The sequence below is a fragment of the Gobio gobio genome (assembly GCF_949357685.1).
Source record: "Gobio gobio genome assembly, chromosome: 25".
Taxonomy (NCBI): domain Eukaryota; kingdom Metazoa; phylum Chordata; class Actinopteri; order Cypriniformes; family Gobionidae; genus Gobio; species Gobio gobio.
In genome coordinates this window covers 28,813,599-28,827,724 of record NC_137121.1, presented here as the reverse complement: position 1 = coordinate 28,827,724, position 14,126 = coordinate 28,813,599, and the positions used below count along the sequence as shown (strand labels likewise).

The 14,126-nt window shown below is 37.5% G+C and overlaps 1 protein-coding gene across 1 annotated transcript in view; it reads right to left on the bottom strand.

The window, feature by feature from the left end:
- mrpl23 (mitochondrial ribosomal protein L23) overlaps positions 1-8,342 on the bottom strand; it is a 29,117-nt gene extending 20,775 nt beyond the window's left edge. The window contains exons 1-2 of the mRNA XM_079809875.1: positions 8,204-8,342; positions 7,329-7,451 (exon numbers count right to left, since the gene is read on the bottom strand). Coding sequence (XP_079666001.1) covers positions 7,329-7,451; positions 8,204-8,220 — 140 coding nt within the window. The 5' untranslated portion in view covers positions 8,221-8,342. The remainder of the gene's footprint in view (positions 1-7,328; positions 7,452-8,203) is intronic.
- Between the last annotated feature and the right edge of the window lie 5,784 nt (positions 8,343-14,126).

Here is a 14,126-nt window from a genome sequence, read left to right as displayed (position 1 = left end):
ATGCTCCTTCGGAAAGAGTATCATACACACATCTCTCAGAGTCAGCACCAGCGGGTGATGCCCAGATTTCAATGAAGTGGAGTGGAGTTTTGGCCACGTAATTTATGTGAGAGAGGAGAAGCGTACAAGCGCACATTTGTCTGTGTGAAAATAAGAGAGAGGCGATTCCTAGAAAGCGGAGCACTCGAGCCATAGTGAGATGAATGGTTAGTAGACCTAAGTGCTCTCTGAGATTTTGGAGTGGAGAATCTGAGATCTTTTTCAATTTTGCCCCCCTGGTGACCTCGACCACTCTGCCAACAGGAAGGACCTTTGCTTCCCTATTTACTTCTATTGCTGTATACGGCTGGAGCGAAATAAAGCTGAATGTTAAAGGGTTAGTTCACCCAAAAATTTTAATTCAGTTATTAATTACTCACCCTCATGTCGTTCCAAACCCCTAAGACCTTCGTTCATTTTCGGAGAAGAAATTGTTGAATAAAGTTGTTGGTTTCATTTTGTTTTTGTGCACAAAAATGATTCTAGTCACTTCATGACTAGTTCACGTTCCCTCAGATTTCATCACAAATATCTTAATTCATGTTAATTCCGAAGATGAACGAAGGTCTTACGGGTTTGGAACGACATGAGGGTGAGTGATTAATGGGGATGTCTAATGCTTTTTCATGCATTCTGACTTATTTACACAGTTAAAGAGTTGGATTTCCATGTAAAACAAGGTCAAAGTTTCAAAAAAGCGAGTTGGACGTATGACGGTGTGCAAAATATACTCCTTCAGGATTCGTATAAGTCTCTGAAAGTTTTTTTCGAGTATGGCCCTGTACGATGTCATAAAGGGCGGAGTTCCTTGTATGGGCACTTCTCCCAGATGAGCGTGTGCACACATCAACCAGAGCAAGAGCAAGAGCCATCAACGAGCTTCGTTCAGGTTACGCCACATGTCACGGCACGCCTTCAGGAGCTCGACTGTGAAGCAGTACAGCTGTATCGGTTTATAAAACTGATCAAACGAAACACTCTTCTGAGATATGAAAGATGTAATACTAATCTATAGGTACTCAAGATTAACATGAGATTGACAAAAACTGTGTGTGTTACGTAGGGCTGCACGATTTTGACAGAAATCATAATTGTCGATTATTCCCTTGAAATTGTAATTGCGATTATTAATTACGATTATTCTATAGCATTAAGCCTCAAAAGTCAACTATACATTGGTTTGGTTTCTCTAAATAAAAAAGTAAAACTATACTTTAGTTATACTAAAATGTTTTGTTTTTTTTCCTTTCTACAGGTTATCTTAAGTACACGGAATAATATAAGTGGACTTTTTTTTGTAATTGCGATTACATTTTATTGAACGATTACATAATTGTGGCATCCGTAATTGTAATCCCGATTACAAATTCGAATAATTGTGCAGCCCTAGTGTTAGGTCCCCTTTAATGACAACATTTTAATATTTGGGTGAACTAACCCTTTAATGTGCAGGAGTTAGGTGACAAGATTTGAGTTTTGCATCAACCTCTTTTTTAGGCATTTTGAGGAGGATTGAGACATGACGCCGCCTGGAATCAACCCCACATCTCCCACATGAGCAGCACAGCTCAAGGTGTCTGGAAAATGTATTCAAACCACTAGGCCACCTCTCTAAAAATGAATGTTGGAAGTTAGGAAAAAAATTGTTGAGCCAGGTTTTCAAGTTTGGTGGGCAAAATATTCCTGCAACGTCGTAGATTCCTTAATTTTGAGTAATTTTTCAGTTCATCTATCATATAAAGCAGAGTTTGCGAACCCCTGGAGGCTCATGGGGCAACTGCAGGGGATGGATGGATTGGATGGTCGGTCGGTCGGACGGATGGATAGATATGTTTACATAATATATGTGTGTTTACTGTGTATGATATACACACATACATGTATTTAAGAAATATTTGCATGCATGTACTGTATATGTGTTTATATCATTTATATTACATATAAATATAAATATTTTATAAAATGTCAAAAAAATCTAAATTAAAATGTTCAAATGTTACATTTTTAGGCAGGAGGGGACTGGCTGACCAAAAAATAAATAAATTAAGAGCACTCATATAAGTAAAAAATTGTGAAGAGGGACATGCCATTTAATTATAGTTTAAATAATCACTTAATTTATTCTGTAAATTTTGAATCTATTTGGATTAAGTTTGTTAGTTCCACTCCACAGAATCAATTAAATGAAGCACTTGGCAACAAGGTCATGACCTTCAGCAGATGTAAACAGTGTCTTGTGCCTGTGTGGCTTATCTTTTGTAAGCACTGACATCTTATAAAGATAGAGACCTCCTTGTTGTTCAATCCTCTCCTCCTACTGTGATTTTGAGCTGCGCCCCACCCTTCACACATAAACAGTCCACGCTCATCCCTAAACATGTGCACTCACACCGCCCATTTCAGAGGCTTTCCAAGTAGGTGACTCAGAGGTAGCGGGACAAAACACTCCAAATTTTGAGGAAATCCAAAAAAAGGGGGGATCTTTTGTTAGCCGGTGACCTCTAGGTTACATTCACACCACTGGGACTATAAAGGCGGCAAGAGAGTGAACAAATAGCTTTAATGAACCAAGATCATTAAAATGTAATTATTTCAAAGAAAAAGTCAATAAAAAGATGAAAGATCAAATGTTGATGATGGATCAAATGCTTAAAAGGCACATAGGTTGGTAAATAAACAAGGTTAAACAAATCCTTCAAGTACAGACGCTTTGTAAAGAGGGCCGCTTTCATAAAAAAAAAAAAAAACAAGTGCTTTGAAATTCTTTGGCTCTGATAATCGCTATGCAAACCAGGTTGGCTTCAAGCAAAACAAGTCTTTGCCAAAGTGGAGGGTATTTTTGAAAAGTAGAAAGTGAAGAGAGGGATGTCTTTAATGTTTTAATGATATCTCTGTTGCTTTGTCTACTTGCATACTGTTTGCGATGGGTTGGTGTCAAACGCAGCTCTAAAGGAGACAAAACACTTCTTGGTGTGCAACGATTACAAAACAAGGGGGGAAAAAAAACTCTTCCTTTGATTGCACGGGCAAAAAAATGTTTAGATTCAGGTGACAAGGATGCCTGGTGCAGATTAAGACGCTTAAGATCACAAAACAAAACAAAGGTGTAAGAGCAGGTAAAAAAACAAAAACTTCCCCTGAGCACTTGCGCAAGTGATAACATATATCCCAATTACAAACGTGTGTGGTTTGGAACACAGACTGGCGGAATAATAACTGAGGAACAAGGCTCCACCGTCACTGCCTTAGATGTACGCCCTGAGGTTCTACGGAAAACAAAGCAGACTTTGTCCTCTTTTCTTGTTTGGACTCCGATTAGACCCATTATTAACAGTCTGACTGCCTGTTTCGTATTACACCGCAGCAATGCAATAATTACGGCTGTATTTTTAGTGACGTTTAACAAACGTCATCAATAAAGGCACGGGATGTTGGACTTTAAGTAGGTGAAAGAGCTGTAAACAAATCTGAGAGAGTCAAGGAGCACCGAGGCCATGCAACCGCACACGGAAACGTCATCCCGGGTTTTGTTACGAAATGCTGTGTTGCATCTAACCGGTCTGCAATTATAGTTAAGCATCACTTAAGATGCTTTAATTCCTTGTGATCATCGTGCGCAATAAGATACCCACTCTGCAATTTACAGTGTCAGAACGAAATACATTAGTGGGATTTGTCTGCCACCTAGTGGAATGGAATACAACTACATCATTGTAAACTTTGGATGTCTGTTACATAATATTAAAGGGGTCATGAATTGAGAAATCTAATTTCCCTTGATCTTTTGATTGGAAGAGGGCATTGTGCTATAAAAGCATCCTGTAAGCTTCAGAACTCCAAACTTCCTTGTTAGTCCACAAACAGCTTTTCTCTGAAGACCACTCGTTTCTATGTCAATGTCCCAGTAGAGCATTATTTGTTGGATTCTTTGGTAAATCAGTCGAGTTTTGGTGCAGGCGTTGTAAACTTTAAGGAAGATAAGGACTCAACTGTAGTGCCCCAACATGCAAGTAATCGTGTTAATTCTAATGCGTGATCTGTGATCAAAGATTTCATATGATTCATGTACAGTCTGACGTTCTTTGTCTCAAAATCATTTATTGCCGTTTATCCGTCAGTACATCAAGTTTCTCTTAGTAGCAGAGTTGTCAAAAGTACTGACTTTGTTACCAAGTCGGTACTAAAAATGTGAAGATACCAGCATTTCCCTCTAACATTGAGCGCTGTTGAAAGGATTCTCAAACACCTCCACCATAAATGTCTCTGTTTGGCCATTGTGTTCACGTGCTCAACATATATGCCTATGATTGGCAATTGTGTTCATGCGCTCAACATAAATGTCTGTGATTGGCCAATGTGTTCATGCGCTCAACATATATGCCTATGATTGGCCATTGTGTTCATGCGCTCAACATATATGTCTCTGATTGGCCATTGTGTTCATGCGCTCAACATATATGTCTCTGATTGGCCATTGTGTTCATGTGCTCAACATATGTCTCTGATTGGCCATTGTGTTCAGGCGCTCAACATACAGGTGCTGGTCATAATATAATCAGAATATCATCAAAAAGTTGATTTATTTCACTAATTCCATTCAAAAAGTGAAACTTGTATATTATATTCAATCATTACACACAGACTGATATATTTCAAATGTTTATTTCTTTTAATTTTGATGATTATAACTGACAACTAAGGAAAATCCCAAATTCAATGTCTCAGAAAATTTGAATATTACTTAAGACCAATACAAAGAAAGAATTTTTTGAAATCTTGGCCAACTGAAAAGTATGAACATGAAAAGTATGAGCATGTCCAGCACTCAATACTTAGTTGGGGCTCCTTTTGCCTGAATTACTGCAGCAATGCGGCGTGGCATGGAGTCGATCAGTCTGTGGCACTGCTCAGGTGTTATGAGAGCCCAGGTTGCTCTGATAGTGGCCTTCAGCTCTTCTGCATTGTTGGGTCTGGCATATCGCATCTTCCTCTTCACAAAACCCCATAGATTTTCTATGGGGTTAAGGTCAGGTGAGTTTGCTGGCCAATTAAGAACAGGGATACCATGGTCCTTAAACCAGGTACTGGTTGCTTTGGCACTGTGTGCAGGTGCCAAGTCCTGTTGGAAAATGAATTCTGAATCTCCATAAAGTTGTTCAGCAGCAGGAAGCATGAAGTGCTCTAAAACTTCCTGGTATACGGCTGTGTTGACCTTGGACCTCAGAAAACACAGTGGACCAACACCAGCAGATGACATGGCACCCCAAACCATCACTGACTGTGGAAACTTTACACTGCACCTCAAGCAACGGGGATTGTGTGCCTCTCCTCTCTTCCTCCAGACTCTGGGACCCTGATTTCCAAAGGAAATGCTAAATTTACTTTCATCAGAGAACATAACTTTGGACCACTCAGCAGCAGTCCAGTCCTTTCTGTATTTAGCCGAGGCGAGACGCTTCTGACGCTGTCTGATGTTCAAGAGTGGCTTGACACAAGGAATGCGACAGCTGAAACTCATGTCTTGCATACGTCTGTGCGTAGTGGTTCTTGAAGCACTGACTCCAGCTGCAGTCCACTCTTTGTGAATCTCCCCCACATTTTTGAATGGGTTTTGATTCATAATCCTCTCCAGGGTGCGGTTATCCCTATTGCTTGTACACTTTTTTCTACCACATATTTTCCTTCCCTTCGCCTCTCTATTAATGTGCTTGGACACAGAGCTCTGTGAACAGCCAGCCTCTTTTGCAATGACCTTTTGTGTCTTGCCCTCCTTGTGCAAGGTGTCAATGGTTGTCTTTTGTACAACTGTCAAGTCAGCAGTCTTCCCCATGATTGTGTAGACTACAGAACTAGACTAAGAGACCATTTAAAGGCCTTTGCATGTATTTTGAGTGAATTAGCTGATTAGAGTGTGGCACCAGGTGTCTTCAATATTGAACCTTTTCACAATATTCTAATTTTCTGAGATACTGAATTTGGGATTTTCCTTAGTTGACAGTTATAATCATCAAAATGAAAATAAATAAACATTTGAAATATATCAGTCTGTGTGTAATGAATGAATATAATATACAAGTTTCACTTTTTGAATGGAATTAGTGAAATAAATCAACTTTTTGATGATATTCTAATTATTTGACCAGCACCTGTATATGTCTGTGATTGGCCATTGTGTTCACGCGCTCAACATATGTCTCTGATTGGCCATTGTGTTTATGTGCTCAACATATATGTCTCTGATTGGCCATTGCGTTTACATGCTCACAAATATCACAGACATATATTTTGAGCGCATGAACACGATGGCAAATCGCAGACATTTACGTTGAGCGTGTGAACACAATGGCCAATCACAGACATATATGTTGAGCGTGTGAACACAATGGCCAATCACAGACATATATGTTGAGCGTGTGAACACAATGGCCAATCACAGACAAATATGTTGAGCGTGTGAACACAATGGCCAATCACAGACATATATGTTGAGCGTGTGAACACAATGGCCAATCACAGACATATATGTTGAGCGTGTGAACACAATGGCCAATCAGAGACATATATGTTGAGCATGTGAACACAATGGCCAATCAGAGACATATATGTTGAGCATGTGAACACAATGGCCAATCACAGACAAATATGTTGAGCGTGTGAACACAATGGCCAATCACAGACATATATGTTGAACGTGTGAATACAATGGCCAATCACAGACAAATATGTTGAGCGTGTGAACACAATGGCCAATCACAGACATATATGTTGAGCGTGTGAACACAATGGCCAATCACAGACATATATGTTGAGCGTGTGAACACAATGGCCAATCACAGACATATATGTTGAGTGTATAAACACAATGGCCAATCAGAGGTGTTTAAGAATCCGTTGTTAGTTATGATGAAAGCATTCATTAGTGTGCAGAAATCGAGTTGCAATGACGAGATCACAGCATTCATCAACATGTCAGTGATCGCTGCAACCTTTCATGCCATGGGAGTAGATTTAAATATAATGCTCAAATGAACACTTTTCACGATTAGTTCATCTCGACAGCTGTAATAGTAAAAACATACTAGAGGTTGAGAGAGAGAGAGTTGCACATGTAATACTTTCATGTACAAAAATATCAGCCAATCTAGCAGCAGGCAGACACACCCCTTCAAGAGGACTAAAATCAGGATAGAAAACGTCCTTTTATTTCTAAATTAGGACAATTTTTTTTGTGAAAATCATAACTTATAAGTGCACCTTGACAACCTTGATAAATTACATTAAATACTTACTCCATAGGAATGCGAAACTGTACTGTATCAGGTGGCTGTTCTTTGCCTGGTCTGACCAGAGTCAGGTTGTAGGTGGGTCGGAATATTCTGAGCTGTGGGTTACCCAGCTGGTATAAAGGGAATCTGAACAAATTACAGAAAATTACACAACATTTAATTACCATTCGTTCATATTCCAAAGTAATAGAACTTGCAAAAAGCAGGACAATACTATGGTATATTTTCGGAAGATGACTTTAGGAGTCCTGCACTTCAAAGTTACATGCATATAGGAGAATATTCAAGTTCTTGGAAGGAAAAAGATATATATTTGATACATTTATACGATTTCAAGTTTTTTTTTTTCCCCCCATAAACATATAGGCCTATATCATACTTTTGGCAACAGTACATCTAACATGGTACTAAATTGGCATATTCAAACATCAAATATTTCAAAGATTAACACTTTACAATCATGGTAGATTCTTGTTTAAAAAAATAATGCCTTTAGTAGTCTAACCCAGATTTTCTGTTCAAAATGAATACAGTATTATCATTTTACAAATTAAAGAGAATGATGATATTATTCTTGCACCATGTCCAAAATAGCATGGCATTACCCTGGTATATTGTCCAAAAGCATGGCATTATCGTTGCACCACGTTCAAAAGCATAGTATTACCATGGTACAACGTCTAAACATGGTTATATCATGGTACACGTCACAAAACATGGTAATACCATGGCACTTTTTAGAAGTTTTCTCAGGTTAAGTGTATGGTAACGTTATATATTTTATAATTTTACTGTTGTTTTTTTTGTTTGTTTTTGTTTTTTGTACATAGACAAAACTTCAGCTTGGATTGACATCCTTAGATAAAACAATCACTTACAATATGCGTTTCGCCATGTCTTGTAAATGTTCTAGACAATCACATGTGCTGTTTTGATGTTATTTTCATGTGCTCAAGGTCCTCTAGCACTGCTGTGCTGTGAAAACTGCGCGGACAAGAGTCTGAGCTTCTTCAAAATAAAAGCCCTGTTTTCCACAGTGTTTTTCTCTTTAAATAAACAAATGTGGAGTCTTGTAATAGATGAGAGAATAAAATAATTACGCGTTTAATATATACTTCAAACATGGGACTGTGTCTATGAAAATGAGGATACATTCAAGTCAGTCTAGTTTAAATGTCCATGTTTATATTTTCTTTTCTTTTTTTTAAAGTTGCTGTTAGAACTTTTATTTTGATTTAATTGTCATGACGTCTTCTTGACGTCGTTCTGGTTTAAACATCCTCTGCCTTCTGTTTCTTCCTTCATTTCACATTTCTCTTTCCTCCATAATATAATGAGCGTTTCCTTAGACATGTAATACATTTCCAGAATAATGTATTATCTTTTCTACAGGCCTCTACAGACATGCGTTCAAAATGTACGAATTGTTTAATGGGGTTGCTCTTTATATATGTTCCCGGAATGTCCAAGCAAGTTCAAAACACCCCGAAAATACACTGCAAAAAGCCTCTGGTTCCCAGAGCAATCTTGTAGCGCTTATTTTCACCAACAGAGGGGGCTACAAGCTACACTGATTACTTGGTTGGTCGCGTGCATCTGTTTAATCAGGTCACATAATTATTCATGTTAATTATACTGTTTGTAAGTTCTACTATTTAATAGGCGTTGGATTTTCTATGCATAGATTAACACAATTCACAATGTTTTTGTTTTTTTAGCAGCTTGATAATCATTTTAAAGGTTACATAAGCCTATTTATAAATTAGCAATTTATAGTATATAGCCTACATTTACTTAATTCTCTTTGACATCAAATACTAATTATACTTTCCCCCCAAAAAAGTGTAAAACCATTGCCTCTCCATTAAGTTATGTCTCTCAAACAATTCACCCTACATGCTTATAGATGGTGCATGTACGACATCACTTTGTAGGCCAAAACGCCGAAGCGGGTTAGCATTTTAGCACTTCCGGTTCCTTCGTCCGAAAGTCAATGGGTTTTTTGAATGGGGTTTTGGTTAAATGGCTGAAATAAGGTCTGTGGTGAACACAAGCTCAAGACACTTTCACGTTTTATTCTACGACATACTGTATTACCCCACATTTTTAAAGCTGTTACGTGTCTTGAAAAAGGCGGATGCACCTTTAGCTGGTTTGCCAACTGCCATGAATCACCTAAAGAAGAAGAAGAAGAAAAAGGCGGTTGCTAACAAGTGACTTAATGGGACTACTGTCGGGGAGATTAAACGTCATCATGCCGAGAAGGTAAACTCGTTCCGCTTTTCAACCTTATTATGCTCATAATTGTGCTCTTATAAACTATTCTAACTCAAATATTCTGGGAAAATGTTTTAAGGTAAAAACTGAAAGAGTTGTCGAGACCTTAGTGATGATGGCGACCGTGGTGTAGTCTGTTTAGCCTACCTTTAGCCTTTTACTTCTGGCGACTGCATTAAGGCTTCAAATTTAATACAAGTTGTGTTCATCTGTAAAAATTATCTTGATGGACAAAACGTGCAAGCATCATAAACTTTTGTTTATCACAGAGCTTGCTTTTTTGCAATAATCCAAAAGCCTATGGGAAAATCCTATTGGGTTTTTATTGAGGGAACCAGTGCGATGCTAACTGCCAGTTGGCCTACAAAGTGACGTCATACCTGCACAACTCTATAGGGACTTTAGACCACACTGGGAAAAATCACTCTGTGGGGTTGTAATTGTAACAAAAATAAATTCTATATTTTCAACAAATAAATCTATGTTTGGTACTTTACTTAATATTTTGAGTAACTTATTTAATAAAATGTTGTTGTAAACACATGTTTTTTTTCAATTAAATGGTGCGTGTATTATCTTGAGTAATGTTTACTAGGCTTTTTAGATGTGTGCCTTTTCGAGATACTTTTTAAGTAAAATGTATGGATTTGGCTGTTGCAAAAACACAAATGTTCATGACAGACGCCATTTTGATGGGTGACAGGACTGAATTTGCACTGCTGGCAACCCAACAACACTAAAAAAGGTAAGAATGACATTAAATATGAACTGTTCAATGGTTTGATGCTTTAAAGATAGCAAGGATAAAGCTAAATGTTTGTATTGATAAATACTTAAATTTGCCTTGAATTACACGGCTTGGCTAACACTAACAGGCTAACAGGCTAAAGCTAAATTGCTGAATAAAGTCGTTATTTTTGTTTGTTTTTGCGCACAAAAGTATTCTCGTGGCTTCATAACATTACGTTTGAAGCACTGGAGTCACATGGACTTTTTTGAATTATGTCTTTCCTATACTTTAGGGCCTTGAAAGTGTTCATCACATTGTTGTCTATGGAGGGATCAGAGAGCTCTGGGATTTCATCAAAAATATCTTCATTTGTGTCTGAAGATGAATGAAGGTTTGGAACGACATGAGGGTGTATAATTAATGACAGAATTTACATTTTGGGGTGAACTAAAAAATTGGTGAATCCATGAATCACCTAAAGAAGAAGAAGAAGAAAAAGGCGGTTGCTAACAAGTGACTTAATGGGACTACTGTCGGGGAGATTAAACGTCATCATGCCGAGAAGGTAAACTCGTTCCGCTTTTCAACCTTATTATGATTGGCAAAATTGGCTTGAAATTGGTGTTCACTTTTCTCAGTGATAATTTTTTTTATCAGCTGATGTAATAATTATGATGTATTTGAATTTTATGTTTTTAACATTGTTCGAAACATTTTTTTAATTAGATGACTGAATTACTGTTCTCAGTGGGTTAAACAGACCAATGCTCATTGAAAAAACTGTTATACGAAAATGAAATACTGTTGCTACCTCTTGTAGTACATAATGTTTTTTTACTTGAAGTCAGCTTTATGTTAAGGTGAAAAAATAAGCTACTGTGTTTTGCACTGTTGCATTGTCATTTTAAAGTGAATAAATGTTTTGTATTGAGATGCTGGTTTACTGTTTCATGGTAATTTAAAAAAATGTAGAAAATACTTATATTTATATTTTAAAAAAGTAGCTTGGAAAAAAGTAACTTAATGTGTGGCTTGCAATGAGACATTTGTAAATATTACTTAAAAGATTATATTGGATATACTTAAAACTATAATTTTCTAAATTGATAAAATTGAGTTGCTATTACTTAAGAGTCCAAGTTGAAAACATGCAAAGTCTAATAGGATAAACAAAATAGTTGCCTCAATTTTATTGAGTAAAACGGGCACAGTATTTTTTACAGTGCATGTGCCAGGCGCGCGCGACCATTTTTCCCATCGTTGAACTAGCAAAAGTGGATTTGGACACGCCCTAAGTGCACTTGGGCCATGTGCTCTAGAGTCTAGACCATACCCTTAGAAACAAGTTCATAAAACTCAAAACAATTCAGATTACTTAAAATGGTTCAAATTTGAGAACTCAAAAGAAAAAGAAAGTTCTAAATACTCATAAAAGTTGATTTGTTTGAATTAACTTGTTTAATTTGATGTAGCTCTACTCAGTCAAATAGCTCTACTCAGGTGAAAATACATGCAAAATACCGGCGCGATCATAGATATATACATAGATTCCTCATTAGTGCCTGCGCGGATCGGTCGAATGAGGCATCTACGTATATATATCTTTGGTCGCGCCAGTATTTTGACCTTATTCGCCGGAAGTTATGGCGCTGGGAATACTAGATGACATTCGTCTGATAAGAGGTAAAAAAATAACATAAAAACTGTTCGGTTTCTCGCAGAAACCGATCGTTCCGTGTCTTAAGACATCAATGTGTCGCCACGAGCCGTATGGTTTAATAAGGATTGGTATGTCTGTTTTTTTACTCTTATTGCTCTCTTGACATGCATTATATGACTATCACACTACAACGGTTGGAGTTAAAAATCTTAATTTGTGTTCTACTGAAGAAACAAAGACACCTACATCTTGGATGCTTATGTTTAAGCAGATAAACACAAAAATTTTGTTTTTGGGTGAACTATCCCTTTAAGGGGGGCCTTACACAACGAGCAGCCTAGGGACCCCTGACCACCTTAATCCGCCTCTGGCGGGGATGTAAGCGTTTTCAGACGTTTCAGTGTGGATGAGCAACTTTTAGAAACTGGTTAAAAAACGATAGTGTGGATGCGGAGCATTTTTAGACGAAAACTGTTTTCAAATTTATCGGGATTAGTGTAGTTTAGGTCACAGGGTACAAAGGACACAGCATAGATGTTACAAGTGTAGAAATGTATCTTCTTTTAATTTAATTTAATAGATTTACATAGATTATGTAACATTTGAATGATACGTTGGTCAGTGAACTAGAAAATGTCCCCGGCTTTCAAGTGCTTCCAGTTGAAATCTGGTCACCTTAGTTTAAAATGCCACAATTGTTCTCTTTTCTAATTGTTCTCCTACATTGTCACAACAGACATGACATCTGAAGGATTCTTCTCCAACAGATCAATGAACGAGTGTCAGGGGTGTAAAGCCCTTTTCCGACAAAAGAGGGAAACCTTTCCCCACTAGAAAGATCTGTAAACCTGAACCAACATTGACTCAAATTTCTATGGGTGTTATAATAACTGTCTCCTAACAAGTACACTTGTCAAAGCCTAACATTCTTCACTGTTATGGCAGGATTATTTTCACCCCAACCTGAAATTTCACCTCTGCAACTTTTATTCATAAACGTTTTTGACTTTTGGGATGTTTGCCACTTTTATCGATCAAAAATCTGACGTTACTGGTCCTCATTATAATTATTTATTGAGTACCTGAGTGAGATTAGAAAGAGCTCTTGGGTTTTAGACAGTTGGCCGAGGCTCTTGTAATTGTATCACAGCGCAAGAGCTCCTTGTCAAGGTGCCAATGTTTTGCGAAGAGTGGGCTCGGGTGGGTTAGAGGAGACATACTCATGCAACTCGACTCCTCTCAACCTTCAAGCAAAGGTCTGTTCACACACTGTTTTCCAATGCTGCCATTTATAGATTGGACCATGCAGTTTGTTTGTGACTGAAACTGATCTGTTCTGCAGTGGGGAGGAATATGAAATGATTATTTCTCATGAAATACATCTTAATTAGCTTTATTATTTATAAGTACAAATCAACAGTGCTTATAACATTTGACTCACTGTTGGTAAATGAATTAGTAAATTACTAGAAATTAATGCTAAACACACCAGTTCTGTATTGCACAGCTACCATCACACAGTTCAACTACATTTTATTACAAAAGTTGTCAAGGTCATTTATTTGCATGGAACATTGGTCAAGGGAATGAGAATGGAAATTTGTTTAGCAAGATAAAATATGCAGACCAAAAAAATAATAATAATAATAATAATAAAGATTGGGGTTAACTGTCTGTGGCGTAGACGCCAGGAGTGCAGGCACGAGAAAAGCTATGGAAACTTTCCCAGCTTGGGTTATATTAAATATCCAAAGGGAAATTGTAAATTGAAGATCCAGACAGGAAGATGGAAAAGTCTTTTCGCTTAAAGTGAATACTTGTGCTTGTAAAGGTCTGCAGGTTTTTTTTTTTACTTTTGTCAAACAGCATTTTATATTTCCTTGAGGGACTGCCATGCCACTCATATTTTCCGTTATTGCATTGACTGGGATATTATGTTACATGAATGTACATGAAAAAGATCTGCAACTGTAAAAATCAAGGTGGTCCAAAACATTCCAGAAGACTTGCTCCATGAGAATCCATGAGAATAGAAGAGATGGATGTATGTGCAGATGCAAACGTTTGAGCACTCCAATTCTTTCAATAATTGAATATCTCTTTGTGACTTTCTGTATCTCTGTTTTAAAGAGTC